This window comes from Coloeus monedula (assembly GCF_965178545.1).
Source record: "Coloeus monedula genome assembly, chromosome: 11".
Taxonomy (NCBI): Eukaryota; Metazoa; Chordata; class Aves; order Passeriformes; family Corvidae; genus Coloeus; species Coloeus monedula.
The window spans coordinates 21,075,650-21,089,749 of record NC_138791.1 but is presented as its reverse complement, the minus strand read 5'-3'; the positions used below and the strand labels follow the sequence as shown (position 1 = coordinate 21,089,749).

The following is a 14,100-nucleotide window of genomic DNA, read 5'->3' as shown; positions in this document are numbered from 1 at the left end:
GGCAGTCTCTGAAGCGCTGCTTCCTGCTCCGGCTGACGTCAGGCTCCGGCCCCAGATGCAAATCAGATTTTCCTTTCCATGACTGGTTATTACTCCAGCCTGGTTGCCAAATTACGAGTTTCACGTGCCGGAAGCGAGAGGTGTTTTCCCGGTTGTTGCGCACAGCCGGCAGGGCCGGCGGTACGGACCGAACGGGATGTGTGCGGATCGGCAGCGGAGCCCGGCAGAGCCACGTCCCCCGGGCACTCTTCTGGTGGTTCCTTCACCCGTGTGACAATAGAGAGGGGGATATAAAGATGGATCCCCCCCAAGAGCTCCACCAGCCACGCTCCCTAGCGTGCTGGGGCCGTACCACTGGGCAGCAAGACACAGATCTCACAATGGTTGAGGAAGGAACGGGTACCACCAGAGAAGGCACTGAAAATGCCGCCAGGTGATGCCGCGCAGGGATCCTCCGGCCAGGGCTTGCCATCACGGCAGCACACAGGAGCTCACTCAATACAATACGGTGTACGGCAGGATATGCAGGGAGTGGGAAGTAAAGAACATCAGAAGTGGTCACAGGGCCAGGTCTTGCTTGTCAAGGATTAGCTTTAAAATGCGTTCTTGAAGTCAACAAATTTTTCTGGTTTTTTTCTTTTTTTAATTTAACCTGATTTTGATAAAAATGTATGATTAATTAATTTGCCAGTGTAAATGCTACAAATACTTCTGGCAAAAAGGAAAGCCTTCCTGCCATACTTCTGCTGCTAGAGACTGCCAGCAATACATTAAGTGTAACCATCCGTCCTTCTGCTCTTGTTGTTCATATTTAGCCCTAGGTCTAAATTTGTATGAATTGCAAGAAGTGATACAAGTTTTGACAGCTTTTAAGTCACTGTTTCTTTGTACTCTGCATATATGTTACAGTACAGCTAACTCTTGTTTTCAGTATCAAACTTTCAAACTTTTGCAGTTTTCTGCACTCCTGGCCTCAGAAATCACGAACCTCTCAAATGAACTTCTTAGCTCCGCTGTGACAAGGAAAAGCTGAAAAATGCAGTATTATTGTAACTATAAGATCAAAGGACAGGAAAAAATAAACAAAACTATCCAAAGTGTATTTAAAATATGACAACTCAAAGTGCCTTGGGATGAGCTGTTCTATCCATAGTACAAGTTCAACAATAATAGTTGCATTTGTGGGGTTTTCCCCTCCCTTTTCCCTGCTTACTGTCCCTCTGACACACATCTAAATGGTTTAATGGGAAGATGATTAGAACATCTCTGAAAGGGATGTAAGATTAGACTGAAATTATGTTGCAAAGAATTACATAAAAGTAGGAAGAAAATACTTCTTCCCCTTGGGTACCGGAAAAACTTGTGAAACCATTTTAGCTATTTCCCTCGGGGGAAACAAGGGGAAAGAACACATCCAACTGTGTGTATGGCTTCAGTTCTGCTCTGAATGTTGCAAGTAATGCAGGGTCTTACCGGGGAACTGGAATCGACTGATTAGAGACTGAAACAATCCTGTATATTCCTGCTGTTGGGCCTTCCCTTTTCAACGTGGTGTGAGCACGACTCTCCACTGCTGTGTGCTCTCCTCGAGCCCTTGGACACTGCATGGTGTCAGAAACATTTATTTCTCTGGGATTTCTCCCGTTCAGCCATGCCCCGCCGCTTCCCGTGCAGCAGGTTCCCGGCGCACCGCGCTTGCTCGGGCTGGCCCTGACCTGCTGTCACTGCTGCTCCTGAGATGGCCAAAGAGGCTGTGCTGGGAGCGACTGAAACCGTGCTAACACAGCTGCCACAAGTAAATGACGACTTTCACTCATCACTAACTCATCTGAGTAGCTAGTAGGAGACTGCATTTCCCAATGTTCATGTGCTAGAGCCAGCTGGAGTTTCTCCAATCTTTTATTCTGATCCAAAGGACCACTTCAGAGCAGAAAAATACACTCTCATAAGACACACAAGAAATCACAGACCCCACCCAACTAAGAAATACCCAGAACGTGTGTGCCGTGTAGAGACTGTTAAACCCAACACCTAATACCAACTGTTACAGGAAAAGCTGCAGCCAAGTAGGCCAGCTTTCTGCCAGCATCTGGCAGAGCTGCCATGCTTATTGCAGTGCACAGCCTCATAGACATCAGGAGGGAACCCCCTCCCAGGTATGGTTAGGAGCAGAGAAAGCACCCTCTGACCCTCAGGCTCCCTAGGGCACTGACCCATGTCTGCTCCCAAGGCCTGCATGGGCTCACTTTCCCCTCAGAGATCTGAGAGGTGGTAAGAGCAGAATTTGCCAGTAGCCCCATTCCTGCCCAGACACTGCCTGAAGCTGTGCTGATAGTTCATGAGAGCCACAACACAGCCCTGCAGCAACTGGCTGGGCAGGCTGTACACTCCAAAGTGTCTGTTTACTGATCAACCACAACACTTGTCAGAGTATCACAGGGATACAAACACAGAGACACTGGGGAATATACCTGACAGAATTACAGTCAGAAAGCTAGCACACATTTCCATTTTTATGTCAAAGATCAGTTTCTTCAAATATGTAAGAAAAACAAGTTTACAAATAGGGAGGCATTCCATACTTACAAAATACATTGAGATTCTCCGTTTCACATCTGCTCTCAGAATGTACAGCTGGAAGGAAACGTATTCACAGAAATAACCTGCTGTAATCAGTCTCCTACCAATCTGCTTCTAACCTGAGCTCCACCATATCTTGCTTGGCAGACAATTCATGTAACACTAAACTATGCTGCTTTGAACTCTCTGTGTGCATTCACTGAAGAGCACATTCCACTAAGACATGGGGGAACAGAATACAGGCAAAGAAATGTTATCTCTGTTTCTGCAGCCTGCCGCTAAGCATGGCCCTGTTTGTGAACTGGCTGTGTGAGCAAATACAGCTCCCACTGGTCCTGAGAAGGCACAGGCAGCTCAAGAGGCCTAGGCTCCCTGAAAAGGCCTCCTACTACAACCCAGACTACAGCACTGCAAGGGGAAAAGACAGAACTTAAAGCATCTACCTCCTGTGAACCCTGTAGAGGCTGCTGGGGAAGCAGCTGTGGGGAACAAGGGTGTCATAGAACTAGGATCTGGTCTGTGTGGCTGAGATCAGCCAGACAACAATCCTATGAGAAAGGCAAATAAGGCATTCGAGGTATGATGAGAATAAAAACATGTCAGACCTAGAGTGGGTATGACATGGCTTTGTATGTGGAAAGGCAAGAGGCAGAATAACCTCCAAGCATTTACACTTCGTCTTTCCACCAATGTAATGTTTGTCAGACCCTCAGGCGGTGCTGGAAACCCTCATGTACAAACCCCCCATGCTCTGTGACCCACAGGCACATTGAGGCTACACATGAAAGGGAAATTCCAACAAACCAAATTACTCAAACTAAATGGGTGACACTTACAACCCTTAGTCTGGGCTAAATTAATCCTTGGTGTAATTCACTTTCTAATACAATGAAAGTTACTTTGTATGAATATTTTCCATATAGCTGCTCTGATCTTACCCTACGGTTTGCAATACATGTAATGAAGAAATGAACTGAACCATCAGAACCTGGCATGCCTCCAGGTGCTGCTCAGTCTTTGGGATTTGACTTGCTATCACCAACGTTACTGAGTTTATGTTTCAAAGCTTTAAACAGAGGCATCAGTTCTTGGTGTTTCCTGGTGACTCTCGCTGCTCAGACTCAGGGGTTTGCTACTGAGGAAAGTACTGAAGTGAGTAATCGTGTTATTCCAGAATTTTGTTCCTCAGTGCTTCATTCCTCTCCAGAGAAAGCCGTTGAAGATCCTTCCAAATATCAGGATGATCCTCCAGCTCGTCATATAACGACTGAACAATGTCCAGTTTCCTGTAGTCCATTGGGCTGACCAGACTGCGCACAACCTGCAGACATCTCTCCTTCAGGGTGAACACTGCAGTTAAACACAAACGCAACACAACCTTGTCACGAGGGCTCTCGGCTGCTGCTCCAATGCCAATGATGCTGCTCTGAGCGTGTGAACACACGGTACAGCCCGCAGCAGTGACCCACGACAGGCTGGGCTCTCCAGAGAGCAGACAGATGTAGTTCCTGCCAAGAGGCACCTCTTCCAGTGTCTGAGCAGGTTTAATTTCATGAGGATATGATTTCTCACTAATCGTAACAGGTCTGAAGAGACCAAGTTCAGAATTCCCTAGGGCACATGCAGTCCTGTCCCTTACCTGGCAGTGTGATGTCAGCTTTGGTCACATTGGGGGCTGCCACGAACAGCTCCTGCTGGTTGACAAGCAGCCCATCGTTGGTCCCTGCATCCCGGAACAGCCAGAGGTGCCCTGGCAGGGAACGAGGTGGGAATATACCAATTATGGCACTTTTTAATGAGTGGCTCTGAGAGGCATCTGCTCACAAGGGACAAAGCTAATCTCCAGCTCAGTTCCCTGTGCACAGGCCACTACCATGGCCCCAGTCACTGGTATGAATGGGGAAGAGAAAGGAAAAACGGGGAAATGAGAGGAAAAAAGAAAGAAAAGAAAAAAAAAACAGCAGAAGGAAATGGGAAAACGAGAGGGGGAAAGGAAAAGAAAGAGCAAAGGAAATTGAGAGAGAAAAAGGGAAAAGGAAGGGAAAGGTAAAAGTGGAAGAAGGAAAAAGGGAAGAGAAAGGAGAACGGCGGCGGGGGAAGGCAAAAAGCTAAATTCCACCGCGACCATCTCACCCACCCGGGCCCCGCGGCGCCCCAGCCTGTCCCGTCCCGTCCCGTCTCGTCCCGTCCCGCCGCACCCACCCCGGTAGCTGCGCATGACGCGCCCGGTGCGCGGCTGCAGGACCGGGTAGCAGCGCGGCTGGCCCTCGAAGTCCAGCCAGACGGGCAGCACGTAGCGGGTGCTGTGGTTGTTGAAGACGACCTCAGAGAGCTCCCGCGTGTTGACAGAGCGCAGGACAGGCTCGGCCCCGCCCGGGCGCCCCGGCCCCGGCCCCGGCCCCGGCGGCGACATCGCAGCCCCGCGCCCGCCCCGGCCCCGCCGCGCGCAGGCGCCAGAGGGCGGTGCTGTCTCGGACCTGCACCTCGCTGCCGCCCCCTGGCGCCTGCGCGCGGCCCTGCAGGGCGGGGCGGGGCCTGCGTGAGGGGAGGCCGGCGCGGCGGAGCGGGGAGCCGCCAGACCCTTTCAACAAACAGACGGAGAACAGCACAGGCGTTTGGCACACAGGTCGTCACCCAGCAGCCTCGGTTCACAGGTCTTATGACTAAGGCACTGGGCTCACCAGGGCTGCCATAAACACCAGTAACAGTTAAAACTGCCAGTTCCCTCCTCTCCCGAGCTCTGCGTGCCAAAACAACATTCCTTTATCCTTGAGCTGTAAATTCCCTAACACTGTATTATCTTTCTCACACACACATGAAAACACTAAAATTTGAGAAAAATTAACTAGATATTGGGACTAAATCCTTCCCTGTGAGGGTGGTGAGGCCCTGGCACAGGGTGCCCAGAGAAGCTGTGGCTGCCCCATCCCTGGAAGAGTCCAAGGCCAGGTTGGACAGGGCTTGGAACAACCTGGGATAGCGTAATTCACTGCGTGTCCCTGCCCATGGCAAGGGCTGGGACTGGATGATCTACAAGGTCCCTTCCAACCGAAACCATTCATTTTGCTTTTTCAAGTGTGTGATAACAGATATCCCTCCAAACACAGACTCATAGAATGGGTTGAGTTGGAAGGGACCTTAAGTATCATCTCTTTCTAACTCCTCCACCCTAGGCAGTAATGAAGTATGTGAAGGCAGTTTAAGTGTCTTTTTCTCCACAGTGATTGCAAATTACAGTACTAAAAGCATAACAACAGTGCATTTTCCTTGTATGTCTCAACACCTTTCACCAGCTTTTTCTTTTAGAATACTCAGTATTCTCCAACAATACTTAGAGGAGGGATCCTTTCCTAATTTCTGTCCCTCTAGCAGCCTGCGAGGGAGAAGTGTATAAATTGGTAGAGAATGATGCAAGAGAAACCATCACCAGTCAGTTACACCTTTCCCAATACAGGCAGAGGTATTAGAACTGCTGGCCATGCTTGTTTGCTGGCCCTTGTGCAAAATGAGTCACTTCCCCTGTGCTCCTTCTATGAGAAGAAAATAGTAAATTCACATCATAGAACGTAGCTCGTATCCTGATACTGTAAAGAAGCTGTGAGCAGCACTATGGGATCACATGGCATATAAACAGTGAGGCTGATCGCCTTAACTGAAAAAAAGCCACTATTCCTCAGTGTCTGGTGCGAATCTTCCATGAAAAGAGAATTGCAAGCTTTAACAGCAACTGCTTCAAACCGTACAACTCAGAGCACAAATTTACATTTGTAAGAGAGCAGAGCTATACAGACATCACTGTGCCTCATCTTCCCGCATTCTTCAATCTGAACACGAACCAGAAAAAGAACACAATTAAGACTCATTTCTTTATGCAAAACTTCTAAAACTTTAATACTTGTCAATTCACCTCTGAACAGTTACACATACTTAGCATGAACACACTGTAATAAAAAGGGCAAACTGGCAATGTGTTTTCAGCCTCTGATGAGCAGAGTAAGAGGCTTGAGAAATCACAGTATGGTCACAGAAGAAAAAAAAAATTTGCAACAATATTTTTGTGAATACTGTGGCAGCGTAACTGCAGTAGTTAAATCACCCAAGAAACTCAAATTGCCACCTTGATGTGCCCATGGTAGACACCAAAACCATGAACTTTTTAATACAACTGCTAAAAGAATCTCTGTCCTCAAATAGTAACCACAGACTGTATTCTAAGGCTGTGTGTTACTCCCTCACCCATGGCAATGGAACACTATAATATGGATTAGACATTTACTGGTAATTTGCACTAAGGTGAGGTAACAGGCAAGAGAATCAGCAGCACAGCATACTGTCTGCCAACTGGAATTTGCTTATCAGACCACAAAAACCAGATACTGGTTTATTATTAGTTTACATTTGCGCAATGGTATAAATTAGAAAACTACATTATGGATACTACCTCTGAACCCTTTAAGGTGAAAGTCTTAGTAGTACTGTTAGTCATTTGAAGATACAGCTCGGTAAATAAATTACTGTTACCCCCAGAGCTGCTTCAACATGTTTTCTACTGTAAGCAGAAGAAATAAACATTTAACTGAAAAATACTAGAGAAGATTCAGGCCAGGGAAAGAATTACTAATTCCACTAACCAATTTCAGTTTGGGTGGCAGGGAGGTGATTTAAATAGTAAGGTTTCAGAACACACAGTAGAACTGGTAGCTCCCAAGTTGATCCCTGGTTTAATTGTGTGACAATTTCTGCATAGGTTGTTTGGTTTTGAAACTGACAGACCTATGCTCTCAGGTGTCTGCTTTACCAGATGGCTATTCAACAAAGTCTGGAGGTGTCTCATCTTCTTCCACACAGTTTACCAGAAGGATCTTCTCTCTTCTGCTCTCTCCCAGGTGCGCCTCAGCAGATACACTGCAGCATGGAGTCCCCCCACATTCACCCACACGGTCTGAGCTCTGCGCCAGATGTGTCCCACGTGGGACAAGGCCTGCAAGCCAAAAACAGCCCAAGAATGCTGTTAAGACAATAACATTATTTTTTATTATTCTTTAACCCATCTGATGACAACATTAAGGGACTTTTCAGGTCCAAAACTGCATTTAAGTGTTACTAATTATTGCTCTATAAGTGGAGTATCTTTTGTAATGATGATGGCTTACAATTTTTCCCTCAATGTAAAGTGTAAATAGGTTTGATTTTCTCTCACAGAACAAACCTTGGCAAAGCATTTCTTGTCCTGGGTAAGCAGCACAGCCCTGCCTGTCCCTGGGGTGCAGATCCGGCCCATCTCCATCAGGCAAGCTGGGTAGAGATCCCAGTTCTTCTTCTTCGACCCAATCCTGCAAGATAGATTCAGATCCCCATTGTGATCACCGACACTAGTTCAGTGTTGGTCTCCCAGACATCAATCTCCTCATTCAGGACCCCAGTTACTGTTACTTTCAAGCTTCATTTTTAACATAGGGTTCATAACTCCTTCCCAACCGGGCCCATTTAAGTACCTAACTGGGGAGCAGCCCAGCCCTGGACCAGGACAGTGCATGCAGCCACGGCAGTGAGGCGCAGCACCTGCCCAGCACATCTCACCTCTTCCCGAAGGGCATGTCTGTCACTACGATGTCCACGGAGCCCGTCCGCAGAGGAAGGTTGCAGATGTCCCACTGGATGATGTCCAAGGGAACACCCAGGGCAGTGCTGCTGCAAGAGCAAAGGCAGTTACCTGAGACATCAGCACTCAGAAGGTTTTTACACTGGGGAGGTCTAGAACGTTGGCAACAAAATCAACTAGCAAATATGAATCAGACACTCAAATGCATCATTGCAAAGTGGATTTCTGTGCATGCAATACTGCAGGAAAGGAAAATCCCTCATACTCTTCTCACCTGTCCTTACTCTCGTTTTTCCTCAGTAAAGAGCAGATGTTGTTTGCTGCTCTCTTCACTGCCTGAGGGCTGTTATCCCCTGCAATGTGGTAGCAGTAGGGCCATTCTGCAGCTCCCTGGGGGGAAAATGGTAATAAGCAACATTAGCATCAACATTGCTTGAATGAAAAAAAACCCAGAATAATTTCTCAAACATGACAGAATACAATAAAGTGACTACAAGTGGATGGCAGTGAATTTAGAATTCTGTAACAGACAGCTGTATTATGCACCTTTAAAGCTCAAAATACTTTTGGATTTAGCTTCTTCCTGCTATGTTCTAGGGAAGGAAAATGAAGTAATTTGCAAAAAGTGTATTTGTATCTGTTCAAAAATTGGTGAGATTGGAGCTTAAAACTCAGTCATTACCAAGAAGACTTACACATATTATTCAGCTGCATATATAGACAAGTTTCATTAAGTTTAAAAAAATCAAGGAAGAATCACCTCTATTGGTATCGCACCTGTACCACACATGGGATCAACTATGATATCTGTGGGCTGGGGATCACAGAGTCTGAGGAACAGAAGAAAAGATATGGTGAGAAATGTCTTAAAAACCTGAATTTCTGTAAAGAAGGGAAAGTGTACTATTTTAATCACTCTGATTCTACCCTTCTAACAAAAACCTTCATGTGATTATTTTTTCCACTAGTTAATCACTATTTTATAACCAGCAATGCAGTAATAGTCTTTCAAGAATGTGATACACTATTTTGAAACTTGGCTAATACAGCAAATGTTTACTTTCCTTGGCTGGGAAACACCCACTGGTATTACAAGGCATGTGGTGTCAGCAACTCCAGGCTTTTTTAATTTATTTTTCTTTAAGAATTAACAGAAATGGTTTCTGAGGAAGCAGTGGGGGAGATGAAAGGTTTAATTTCTGAAACAAAATGACTTGTTAATCGAGCGTAATACAACACAACTGCCCTGACCTGAGCATGCCGTAAGCCAGAGTTGAACGCAGCGTTGTGGGTCCAAAGTGTGTGATGTTCCGTCTGTGGAGACTCTCTTCAGTTAATGCAATCCCCACCACGACTTCATTGCTGTGAATATTCAGAAGAACCTAAAGAAAAAACTTGAAGTGAATTTCAGGAGTAACAGAAGCTTTCCACAGAATGCCTGGTAAATACTTACAGGAATCTTAGATGGTAATTTAAAATCCAGGAATGATGTATAAAAAAGCTTTTCTTCATGGAAGTAAAGCAAAGCACCATTTCAATAGGACAGAATTCAGGAGAGCATTCACACAGTCTCTCATTCACACTGAATCTGTTGCACAAGACTTCTCAAAGTGCTATAACCATTGCACTGGCTTCTTAAAGGATTTGGTTTGTAAGTCTGGGGGAGAAGCCTGGTAACTCCTGCAAGACACAGTGAAGCATCTGCAAAGCAGCAATAAAAATCGTATTTGTGGTGGGGACTACATTAACTAGCAAGGTGAAATCTCACTCCAGGACAATGGCCAGCCCTTAGTAAACCAGCAAGAAAAACTCAAGTCTTTGTGCCCCTCAAAAACGGTGGTTCCTCACCACCGACAGGCCAGGAGTGCCGGTTGTATTTTCCCAGCCTCTGCTCTCTCCTGACAGGAAATAAACACCAGACAGTTATTGTTAATTCTTTCCGTCCCCTTTACCCCCAAACCAGCTTCCATATGGAGCATTTCCTGGTAACTTAGATGGGTATTAAACAATGCATTAGAGGATTTACTAAAGCTGAAAGCAAGGCAAGTGCTTCGATCAGAGGACACACATAATGTGCCAGGGAAATGAATGCTTCAGAAAAGGCCAATTTCAGCATTACCAGCTTTCAGTTCCAGAGTCTCTGGAAGGCAGTTTGGGGTTCTCTAAGCATCAGAAGTAAGAACTAAAAATTTGTACAGCAGAAACTTAGGTAAGGCATGCCACTATACCTCCACATCAAAATTAGTCATGTCAGCTTTCCACTGGAAGTGCTCTTGCACAGCTCCGCCGAAGTCTCTTGCGGCCTCATTCGATGTGAAGCTGTGCTTGTCTCCAGCTCTGTTGCACGTCACTCGGAACCTCAGCACCTTCGCCTCTCCTTCGCCTGTCTGACTGTCACCAGCCTTGGTCCCACTCTCAGAACTTGCCTGCACTTCAACTTTCACATCTGATTGCTTGTTATCTTCCTCCTCCTCCACCCCATTTCTGGATGTCACTCCTTGGGGCTTCTCTGTATTCTGGCCACCAGTGGGTTCCACAGCCACAGGGTTTTGGGCACAGTCCTCCTGGTCATTCGTGTTATTTTGGTCTGCTCCTCCCTCTTCTCCACCATCATTCAGCTTCTCTCTGCTTGCAGGACTCTGCAGATTGTGTTTTTTGCGTTTTGTCTTTTTCTTTTTCAAGCTGTTGTTCAACTCCCAAACTTTCAATGGATCGGTCCAGGGCAGCTTTTTAACCAAATCTTCCAAATCCTTTAGAGCATCTTCCTTTAACAGACAGAAAAAGTTGTGCTTTGAAGTCATTCCATACTTTAAAAAATTATCCTTTGTTTTTAGGTCTCTCAAAGTAGTTTATTAAACATTAATCCACTACATGTTTAAGCAAAGCTTACAGGTTTTTGTCTGTTTATGCCACAACTAAACGGAATTACACTGAAAATCACCAGACCCACAGGACTTCATAATTTATCTTGTAAAACAGACAACGCCATATTAAGTGACCAAAGTGACACTTCACTGTCCTACGCCTGTGACCTACAAACATGGCATCAGCTCTTATCCCAGATTCTGCCAATGCAAAGTATTTAACTGTAGAAATTATGTTAAACGACATGGCCACACTTCCATCTACAAGCCAGAAAAAGAGAACTGGAATAATATCACAAATGAAAAACTTGTTAAGCAAACAGAATACTTTGATATTAGTCTTAAATTTAAAACCCCGAACAACACTCCAAATCCCAGAACTGACTGAAAAATGAAGAGTAACTCACCTTATTTTCATTAAACTGATAGTCTTTGAACTCCTGAACAACAACAAATAAATTATCCACTGACCTCAGACGATGGACCTAGAAGAGATGAAAAGGCACGGCGACACATTACTAACCGTGTGCCGTAGGGACTGTGTTTACTGTCGTTAGAATTTTGCCATCTTATGTCGTTTCAGAGACTACAGTTTTCCACCTTTAGTCCCCACGGGAGTTATCAGTTTACATCTTCGCACTGGTTTAACGTCCCCATCTATTTCATCTCCCTCCAAACCCCGATAAAGGCGGATACAGCTGCTGCACCCAGGCCGGCCGTGGCCGGGTGCGGAACGCCGTCCGTACCGGAGGCCTCCGAGACCGAAGCGCCCCGCTCGGAGGGGCTGGGACGCACCGAACCGGCCCCGCCCAGGGCGGAGCGGGGAGCAGGGCGGGCAGCCCGCACGGACCTGAGGCAGGCTCCGGGCCGGGACCTCGAAGTAGATCTTGCCCCGATCCCTGCTGATCCTGGATGCCGAGCCCAGCTTCTCCTGCACCTCCTCGGCCGCCGTCTGCTCGAACCCCGTGGGCACGGTAGCGCCGATAACGGCCGCGAGCTCCGCGCCCTCCTGGGCTGGGACTGGGGCCGGACCCAGCCCCGCGTCGCCGGCCGCCTCCACTTCTGCCATGCCTGGCTGCCGAGGAAGGGCGGGCGACCGCCCACACCCACCCACGACAGGCCCCCCGGATCGCCCACGGCCGCCGGGCGCACCGCCCCACGCGGCACTGCCGCCCGCCCTTTCCGCTTCCGTGCCGGGCGGCGCCGCCTCCGCTGCCCGCGGTGCGCGGCTGGGCGCGGGCGGGAGGCGGCGTCGCGGCCCCGCGGAGCTCGCGTGTCCAACCGGACGGACTCGCGGGCAGCGCCTGTCGGACTCTCGGCCGGGGCGGGCGTGCGCGGCTCCGTGCGTGTTCCCACCCTGTGACACGGGCGTTCGTGTTCCTCGAGGAGCGCTGGTGGGCCCGCGGGTCGCTCCCCGGCTCCAAGCCCAGCCCTCCGGGAGTGTGGGTATCCCCGCAGCCCCTGTTCGGCTCCCGGCGCTGAGCTCCAGAGCTGGGCTGCGGGGGTTCTGGCCCTTGAGCACCCACATAGCCGCCGGTGCTGCCATAACCCCAGTGCCGTGGGTGGTAAACCGTAGGGGGGCCATTTCTCTTTTCGTTCCTTGTTACTCAGTTGTCTCGATGGTTTGGCTGTTTTCTTTGGTGTGTTTCCAGAATTAGAATTATTTTTTAAAGAAAAATTTAGTGGCTAAATGTTTTTTTCAGGAGAGACAGAAAGAGAGGCCACTCTTAAGTATCTGCCATGGCCATGCCCCTGTCACCATGACCAAGTGTGAGCTGCATGAAGCTGAATAGGCACTGTTTTCCCTCCTCATTTCAGGTCCTGGAGTCTTTACACCCAGCACTGGATTGATAAATGTAAGCACAACTTGTCCCTGCAGCTTCTACCTCTGCAGGTGCAGCATGTACTGTCAGCAGCACTGTTTGTGTTCATTTCCCCATGTGTGTTCTGGTTCTGCTGTCACATTTCATGTCGAACAGGAGGCCTGAGGTGCTGCTCCTGCCATTGAACCTTCTGAAGCATTGCTTTGCTTTCAGATGAGAAGGATGAGGGAAGGTGTGGGTTGACTTGTGATTCAAGTCTGAAAATATACTATGAAACCCGTGTAATTTGGGTCATAAACATGCTGGAGAAAGTTTGTGAAATGGCTTCAATGAGAATTTAAAAATAAGCTAAAGCAGAGGTAGTCACAGATTTTGCTCAGCTTTATCCTGCAGCAACACCTATAGCAAGGCAGAACTTTGTGGTTCAAGTGGGACAACAAGCTCAGATTGCTGAGCTACTTTAGAAGAATTTTCAGCATCTTTTGGTGAAGTTGTTTGCCAGACACTTAAATGAACTCCATGTGTCTGGCCTAGCACCAGCAGCTCTGACCTTCCCAGCTGGCCTCACACTGAAAGGTGAGAAGCGGGGATCAGCTTGCTCTGCTGCAGCTCTTGGAATCTGTCCAGGCACCACTTGGAGGACAGTTTCTGGTTGATGACAGGTCTTGTAGCAGCTCTCCTACCTGTGTTTTGAAAGGAGGGAAAATACGACAACTGTCTTCATGACCAAACCAGAGCAGTGTTGTGTGTCCATTATGAACCCCTTCCTAGAGCCAAGGAACCAGACTGGCTCCCAGGATCAGCAGCATTCAGTTAAAGTGAGCAGGTGCCTGTTGGGCATGTCTGGGAGCCCTGTTTACAGGGAATAGCAGTTCCTGATTAGCTGGCAGCATTGTTTTCGTGGCTGGCTTAGTGCACACCTGAGGAGGAGCATTGCTGTCCACTTGTCTGGAAGGTGCTCCACGTCTGTCCATTTGGAATCTGTATCAATAGCACGCTGGATCCCAGAGGATGCTGGGTGTTTCTGCACAACTCTGCTCCTCAGGGTTGTCAATGGAATGATGGAAATAGCAATTGTCCAGCTAACCAAGGGGTCCTAATATTATCCTGGAATCATCATTATTTGTCTCACAATATTGGCACACAACTAAACAACATTTGCTGTACACTTAACTTATTAAAACCAACAACTTATCCTGTAATTAGGACCAGACCAGGTTTCTCCAAGCCC

General features: G+C 47.7%; 2 protein-coding genes across 3 annotated transcripts; both read right to left on the bottom strand.

The window, feature by feature from the left end:
- Nucleotides 1-1,995: 1,995 nt before the first annotated feature.
- VHL (von Hippel-Lindau tumor suppressor) lies at nucleotides 1,996-5,002 on the bottom strand. The gene is made up of 3 exons (XM_082288527.1): nucleotides 4,783-5,002; nucleotides 4,220-4,330; nucleotides 1,996-3,930 (listed from the first exon to the last, which is right to left on the bottom strand). The coding sequence occupies exons 1-3, from the start codon at nucleotides 4,991-4,993 to the stop codon at nucleotides 3,746-3,748; spliced, it is 507 nt and encodes a 168-aa protein (XP_082144653.1). The 5' UTR covers nucleotides 4,994-5,002; the 3' UTR covers nucleotides 1,996-3,745.
- Nucleotides 5,003-6,483: 1,481 nt separating this feature from the next.
- Nucleotides 6,484-12,198, bottom strand: THUMPD3 (THUMP domain 3 tRNA guanosine methyltransferase). Of its 2 annotated transcripts, none has more exons than XM_082288467.1 (9): nucleotides 11,897-12,198; nucleotides 11,454-11,531; nucleotides 10,411-10,947; nucleotides 9,434-9,564; nucleotides 8,943-9,012; nucleotides 8,457-8,572; nucleotides 8,161-8,271; nucleotides 7,790-7,913; nucleotides 6,484-7,561 (listed from the first exon to the last, which is right to left on the bottom strand). In XM_082288467.1, the coding sequence occupies exons 1-9, from the start codon at nucleotides 12,113-12,115 to the stop codon at nucleotides 7,430-7,432; spliced, it is 1,518 nt and encodes a 505-aa protein (XP_082144593.1). In that variant the 5' UTR covers nucleotides 12,116-12,198; the 3' UTR covers nucleotides 6,484-7,429. The 2 variants fall into 2 exon arrangements, with proteins under 2 accessions (XP_082144593.1, XP_082144594.1); XM_082288468.1 differs by having other exon boundaries at nucleotides 8,161-8,268.
- Nucleotides 12,199-14,100: the final 1,902 nt, after the last annotated feature.

Excerpts from the sequence above, each read along its gene's own strand:
- THUMPD3 (XM_082288467.1), bottom strand. The coding sequence starts at position 12,115 with ATGGCAGAAGTGGAGGCGGCCGGCGACGCGGGGCTGGGTCCGGCCCCA. Across the intron at positions 9,013-9,433 it reads CTGGCTTACGGCATGCTCAG|ACTCTGTGATCCCCAGCCCA; the intron begins GTCAGGGCAGTT and ends TCTGTTCCTCAG. Across the intron at positions 7,914-8,160 it reads GACATGCCCTTCGGGAAGAG|GATTGGGTCGAAGAAGAAGA; the intron begins GTGAGATGTGCT and ends TCTATCTTGCAG.
- VHL (XM_082288527.1), bottom strand. The coding sequence starts at position 4,993 with ATGTCGCCGCCGGGGCCGGGGCCGGGGCCGGGGCGCCCGGGCGGGGCC. Across the intron at positions 4,331-4,782 it reads CGTCATGCGCAGCTACCGGG|GGCACCTCTGGCTGTTCCGG; the intron begins GTGGGTGCGGCG and ends GTTCCCTGCCAG. Across the intron at positions 3,931-4,219 it reads AGCTGACATCACACTGCCAG|TGTTCACCCTGAAGGAGAGA; the intron begins GTAAGGGACAGG and ends GTTTAACTGCAG.